Source organism: Boleophthalmus pectinirostris, unplaced genomic scaffold, assembly GCF_026225935.1.
Source record: "Boleophthalmus pectinirostris isolate CB_2022bp ecotype Guang Dong unplaced genomic scaffold, ASM2622593v1 HiC_scaffold_17, whole genome shotgun sequence".
NCBI lineage: Eukaryota > Metazoa > Chordata > Actinopteri > Gobiiformes > Gobiidae > Boleophthalmus > Boleophthalmus pectinirostris.
The window spans coordinates 36,549,867-36,557,366 of NW_026571115.1; the positions used below are offsets into that span (position 1 = coordinate 36,549,867).

The 7,500-nt window shown below is 46.5% G+C and overlaps 1 protein-coding gene across 4 annotated transcripts in view; it reads left to right on the top strand.

Annotated features, from left to right (window-relative positions):
- The window catches only part of gfap (glial fibrillary acidic protein), a 28,509-nt gene that overhangs the window by 17,342 nt on the left and 3,667 nt on the right, over nt 1-7,500 (top strand). For all 4 annotated transcript variants that reach the window (XM_055152488.1, XM_055152487.1, XM_020929465.2 and 1 more), the window contains 3 exons: nt 20-181; nt 1,588-1,713; nt 6,057-6,277. In XM_055152488.1, the coding sequence (XP_055008463.1) occupies nt 20-181; nt 1,588-1,713; nt 6,057-6,277 (509 nt within the window). The remainder of the gene's footprint in view (nt 1-19; nt 182-1,587; nt 1,714-6,056; nt 6,278-7,500) is intronic.

Below are 7,500 nucleotides of genomic sequence, written 5' to 3' on the forward strand. Positions count from 1 at the left end.
TTTGTTTTTGTTTGTCCAGGAGCTGCGTGAGCTTCAGGAGCAGATTCTGGCTCAGCAGGTCCACGTGGATCTGGACCTGTCCAAACCCGACCTGACCGCGGCTCTGAGGGACATCAGGGTCCAGTACGAGACCATGGCCTCGTCCAACATGCAGGAGACCGAGGACTGGTACAGGTCTAAGGTATGAACCACCGAGGACTGGTACAGGTCTAAGGTATGAACGCCGAGGACTGGTACAGGTCTAAGGTATGAACCGCCGAGGACTGGTACAGGTCTAAGGTATGAACCATGAGGACTGGGACAGGTCTAAGGTATGAACCACTCGAGAACTGGTACAGGTCTAAGGTATGAACCAATGAGGACTGGTACAGGTCTAAGGTATGAACCATGAAGACTGGTACAGGTCTAAGGTATGAACCGCCGAGGACTGGTACAGGTCTAAGGTATGAACCATGAAGACTGGTACAGGTCTAAGGTATGAACCATGAGGACTGGGACAGGTCTAAGGTATGAACCACCGAGGACTGGTACAGGTCTAAGGTATGAACCGCCGAGGACTGGTACAGGTCTAAGGTATGAACCAATGAGGACTGGTACAGGTCTAAGGTATGAACCATGAAGACTGGTACAGGTCTAAGGTATGAACCGCCGAGGACTGGTACAGGTCTAAGGTATGAACCATGAGGACTGGGACAGGTCTAAGGTATGAACCGCCGAGGACTGGTACAGGTCTAAGGTATGAACCATGAGGACTGGGACAGGTCTAAGGTATGAACCACACGAGAACTGGTACAGGTCTAAGGTATGAACCAACAAGAACTCTGACAGGTCTAAAGTGTGAACCACCAAGGACTGGTACAGGTCTAAGGTATGAACCACTCGAGGTACGAACCACATGAGGACTGGTACAGGTCTAAGGTATGAACCACCGAGGACTGGTACAGGTCTAAGGTATGAACCACCGAGGACTGGTACAGGTCTAAGGTATGAACCACCGAGGACTGGTACAGGTCTAAGGTATGAACCATGAGGACTGGGACAGGTCTAAGGTATGAACCACACGAGAAATGGTACAGGTCTAAGGTATGAACCAACAAGAACTCTGACAGGTCTAAAGTGTGAACCACTGAGAACTGGTACAGGTCCAAGGTATGAACCACATGAGGTATAAACCACAGAGGACTGGTACAGGTCTAAGATATGAACCAACAAGGACTCTGACAGGTCTAAGGTGTGAACCACCAAGGACTGGTACAGGTCTAAGGTATGAACCACTCGAGGTACGAACCACATGAGGACTGGTACAGGTCTGGGGTATGAACCACACGGGGTATGAACCACCGAGGACTGGTACAGGTCTAAGGTATGAACCACCGAGGACTGGTACAGGTCTAAGGTATGAACCACCGAGGACTGGTACAGGTCTAAGGTATGAACCACCGAGGACTGGGACTGAAAAAAGAAAAAGAAAAAAAAAATGTGACTAAGTCTGGAACTAAACCAGGACTAAACCAGAACTAGACCAGGACTAGACCAGAACCAGGACAGGTGTGACTGATGAGCTGCTCGTCTCTGATTGGTCCACAGTTCGCCGACCTGACTGACGCGGCCAATAGGAACGCAGAGGCGCTCCGACAGGCGAAGCAGGACGCCAACGAGTACAGACGACAGGTGCAGGCGGTGACCTGCGACCTGGAGGCTCTGCGGGGGACTGTGAGTAACCACGGCAACCACACACAAACGCACCACAAGTGTTACATTCTGCTAACTGGAGGCACTGCTCCGTCTGAGGCTCTGTTAACAAGATCGACTTTAATCTGAGTTTTATTTTCACACAATCAGACGAGAAAGAGCAGAGCGACCTGAACTACGACAGGAGATTTTTACTGTTAAACGAGCTTTCATTAAAGGTTGTATGGAGGATTTTTTTTGTTTCAAATTGTCAGTGATAGATTATAGAGACACAGTCGCCTTGTAATTATGATGACTAAAAAAAAGAGAATAAAAATTCATCAACTCTGGACGTGGTGGGGATAACGACACTGCCTCGTTATCTGTGAGCTGACAGGCTGTCAATCAAACTCCCTACGTTTCTAGTGTAACTGACTTGCCTGCGCGCTGCCGGTACGTGGTTTACGTACGACTGTCACACAGTCCACAGACGCAAGACGCTGTTTACTCCACCAACGCAACAGTTCTTAGCGGCTTTTTTTGACCTATATCTTCCTCGCAGTTCGCGCAAAGTTTGTTGCGATGGCGACAAGAATCCAGGAGCAGTTCGCCGCAAAAGAAAGTCCGTTTTTGAGGTCGCTGAAAGAAGAAGACAAGGGGAAAAGCAGCGAAGCCAAACTAAGGTGATTCTTGTAGATTCATTCCAGCGACGGCGCGACTGAAGCAGACGAAGGGTCTAAAGACTGAACCACTGGTCCACAAATTACTCCTGGACAGGAAACTTCTGCTTATTATGAAAACGTACTTTATTTCCAAGAGCGAGACAAACGTTTTTCAGGACACGAATGTGATAATGAAAACGTAATTTTCAATGCAAAGAAAGAGTCCACTTGCTGCTTCATTCGCACTGAATCTCCGCGCACCCTCTCTGCGCCCCGTCCTGCTCCTCTCTCCCCGTTCCGTTCTTCTTCCTGCTCCTCACTTCTTTTCCGTGCACGAAATGTCCGCGCACCCGCTCCCCCCGCTCCTCACTTCTCCGTCTTGCCTAACCAACACTGTAGTTAGTTGTTTACAAGTCATGTGCAGCGATGAGGACTTTCTGGCGTAAGGAGGAGGAGGAGGTGTTTCTACGTAGGAGCTGTGGGGGAGGGGAGGTGGTTTCACACATGCGCAACATTTGAAAAAGGACAAACCGTCGCTGGATTTCTCGTTCCTTGGAAAATCCTCTATACAACCTTTAAGTCACTCTCACCTTTTTGGTTTTGGCGTTTTCACATCCACAGTTTGATGATTTGGTTCACCCCTGGAGATAAAATAGTTCTTCTGTAGTGTTCCAGTCCAGTGTGTTAAACTTTCACACCTGCAAAATAAAACTAATCCCACTGACGTTTATCCCAGGCTCCTGCGCTCAGCGGATCCACTGCCTGTGACTCATGGACCCACCTGAGATCCTCACACAAACCTACAGGCCCCCGTCACACCAATTAACCAGGGCTCCGGTCATTTATATTGACAATTTGACAAAATCTGAGAAAAATATAATTTGCCTAATAATTTGGAACACAGTGTAAACTCCTGAACACGAACGCTCCGGATAATGTGCTGTTTACATCCATTTTGTATTTTTTCTTGAGTTTTTAGACCATCCAAAACTTTTTCGACAGTGTTGTGCTTTGCATCTTTGCATCGTGTCACCATGGTAACAGCTGGACATACTAGCAGAGAGTTACATGTAGAACCCCCCCCCCCCGAGTGTGAAAGTATCAATACAAACATAGAGCTTTATATGATGCAAATGTATTTACAAGTTTGCATAAATTAGGGTGACCAAACGTCTGTTTTTCCCCGGACATTTCCTGGCCGTCTGTTTAAAAAAAAAAATTTTTTAGGTTTTTATTTCCTTTCACTGGTCCATTAAACTGACCAGCTGTCGTAGTTCTCTGTAACTGTCGGTCAGTCTGCAACGCACCGAAACGCAAACGCACATTTAACGATGATTTGTACAAGAAATTCTCCGCTTTCCGTCCCGGTCGTGACAAGTGTGAGTCCATGTGCACAGTGAACAAAGCAGCACATGTGTGTCGGTGTCCAGTGTGTCAGGGACACCAAAGCACCAGGACGCAGAAGAACATTAAAAAGATTTGCCAGGTGAGAGTCGATGACGAGGCCCCGCCCCCCTGCCCCCCGAACGATGTCCTGGTTTTAACGAACAGGAATATGGTCACACTAACATAAATACCAGTGTAGATGTACAGAACAGCGCCCCTAGAGGACACCGCAGGCATCACACACACACACACACAGAGGACGTGGAGCTTTAATGAAGCAGAAACGCCAATAGTTCTGTGAAAAACTGTGTGACTCCATCAGCCTCACACACACACACAGAGAGAGAGTCTAGAGTCTGACCTCTGACCTCTGACCTTTGGTTTAATGAAGCTCCTCCATCACCGCCCAGAGCCTCGTGAACCTGTGAGAGAAAAAACCTCCAGACTCAGACACAGACGAGAGGAGAGAAGAAAGAGGGGCAGGGGGAGCGGCAGGGGCAGAGGCAGAGGGCAGGAGGGCAGGGGCAGAGGGCAGGGCAGAGGCAGGGGCAGAGGCAGGGGCAGAGGCAGGGGCAGAGGCAGGGGCAGGGACAGGGGCAGAGCTGCAGAGAGCCCCCTGGTGGTGAGGCACAAGACGTTCAGTGACTTGAGCTTCACATTTAAGGTTAAATTATAGTTTGATGCCTCGACTCACCGCACACTGCCGCCGCCGCCGCCGCCGCCGCCGCCGCCTTGTCGCCGTTGTTTTTGATTCAATGCGCTGCAAAGTCGTTCACCGCCACGACACCAGGAAGCGAGGATTTAAAACTGGAGTTTGTGATTACAAAACAAAGAGGGAAAGTGGAGCACCAGAGATGTCCATAGAGCGAATGTAGACGACCAGTCACAGCTCTTACTGTCTGTGTTGGTTCGACGTGTCATTAGACGTCATTTTTGGAGGTGAACGTCGGTTGATGCAGATTCTCTGAGTTGTGACCATAAATTAGGCTTTAGAGCTGCTTCATTTTCTCACTTCTCTTCCCCCTCTGTCTCCTCTCTTTCTCTCCACCAAGACATCAAACATATTAAAGAGACACAGGAGGCGAAAAGGTCATAAAAGGATCCAGTCAAGTGTTAACGGAGGGAAACAGGGCAGATTTTTGACATTCAAATGTCTCTTATTCAGAAACTAGAGGAACTATTGAAATAAGTAAAGTATCAGAATGTAGGAAAGAGTTACACTCCAACAGGGTCAAGTTAAACCTGTGAGATTCTTTCAAGTTGTTGACAAAAAATTAAAAACTCATGTCAGTAACGGAGGGAATGAAATATGCAGCACTTTTTGGGCAATAAATCCAAACAGTGATAACTCTTGGTTCTCACTTACATATCCTTAACAAACTGGTTTGAATATTTGCTTCATATAGTTTTCTACCATATGGTACAAGATTAGGTTGAAAAACCTCTGACTTTTTGACTCATGAGATTTTTTATTAAGAAAGTTCATGGTAACGGAGGGAAAAGTAACGGAGGGAAAATTGTACAAACAAGTAGAAGGTGCAGGATTTTACATCATTTGTGGCTTTTTTCTTCCGAATACTTTAATATTACTTCAAAATGAAAGAAAACTATTTCTATAAAATATGTCAGTCCTTCCAAGAACATTTTTATCATTTTAAATACTTTTTTTTAAAAATCATGTCCCTTCATCAACAGTTCAAAGATGGAATAACACAAGATATGATGAAATACATCCATTTATTTACATGATTTTCAGGTCTTTGAAATTTGGGAAATAATTTTTGTTCCATGTTTCATACATGGTCTGTTTAAAACATATGGAACTTTAGAACCAAAAATGGAACAGAAAAAAGGTGAACAGTTTGATAAACTAGAGTACATATGTATCTGTTCAATACATTTTTATATCAGATCAATTAACTTGAATTTTTGGCCTTGTTGTAAACTTTTGCATGACCGAACCCAAAAGTAAAAGTTGTTTTTATTTTTAAGTTAATTTTAATTTACTTTAAAAACACTAAAACCCCTCCCGTGCCCAAAAACAAAGTAACAACTGAAAGATGGACCTGGTGAGCGGCCAAACAGAAAAATGATGCCGACATCACTAACCTAAAGGAAAAAAGACGCCCCCAAACTAACCTGACCAAACAAAAGGCCAAAACGGGACTAAAAGGCTCACAGCAGCTCACAGGCAGGTGCGCAGCGAGAGCGCAGGAGCAGGAGGGCGCGGCACTGATACCAGATCCAGTCGCCACGAAACATACATAAATATAAAAACACTCTCTCTCTCTTTCTCCTGTAGGTTGTGGGTTAAATCTCTTCTTCTTGTTTTTGTAGAACGAGTCTCTGGAGCGTCAGCTGCGCGAGCAGGAGGAGCGGGCGGCTCTGGAGACCTCGGCGTTCCAGGAGAGAGTGGCTCACCTGGAGGAGGAGATCCAGAGCCTGAAGGAGGAGATGGCCCGACACCTGCAGGACTATCAGGACCTGCTCAACGTCAAACTGGCCCTGGACATCGAGATCGCCACCTACAGGAAGCTTCTGGAAGGAGAGGAGAGCAGGTGAGCGAGGAAACGCAACAAAAACAGACAGAACGGCCAATTAATCTGTGTCCTTTACAGTGGACACTGAGTCTGTTTCTGTCTGTTTGAAGTGTTTTCAGATATATTCTTAAGTTTGTGGCAGAAATTAAAAGGGTGATTTTTGAGGTGAATGTGGAAGCTTGTCAGTTTTTCTTAGGTTGTTAACTTCACATGGATTAAAAAAAAAAAAAGTTATTATAGTCTAAAAAATATGGCAATTAATTAAATCAGAATTACATTTGTTCTCAGGAAAAGACCACACAAGTCACACATGGGTCACACACAGGTCACACAAGTCACACACGGGTCACACAAGTCACACACGGGTCACACAAGTCACACACGGGTCACACACAGGTCACACACAGGTCACACACAGGTCACACACAGGTCACACAAGTCACACAAGTCACACACAAGTCACACAAGTCACACACAAGTCACACACAAGTCACACACAGGTCACACACAGTCACACACAGGTCACACACAGTCACACACAGGTCACACACAGGGCACACAAGTCACACACAAGTCATACAAGTCACACACAGGTCACACACAGGTCACTCAAGTCACACACAAGTCACACAAGTCACACACAGGTCACACAAGTCACACACAGTCACACACAGGTCACACACAGTCACACAAGTCACACACAGTCACACAAGTCACACACAGTCACACACAGGGCACACACAAGTCACACACAGGTCACACAGTCACACACAGGTCACACAGTCACACACAGTCAACACAAGTCACACAAGTCACACAAGTCACACACAGGTAACACAAGTCACACAGGTCACACACAGGTCACACAAGTCACACAAGTCACACACACAGGTCAACACACACAGGTCACACACAGGTCACACAAGTCACACACAGTCACACAAGTCACACACAGTCACACAAGTCACACACAGGTCACACAAGTCACACACAGGTCACACACAAGTCACACACAGGTCACACAAGTCACACAAGTCACACACAGTCACACACACAAGTCACACACAGGTCACACACAGTCACACACAGGTCACACAAGTCACACACAGGTCACACAAGTCACACACAGGTCACACACAGGTCACACACAGGTCACACAAGTCACACACAGGTCACACACAGTCACACACACAGGTCACACAAGTCACACACAGGTCACACAAGTCACACACAGTCACACA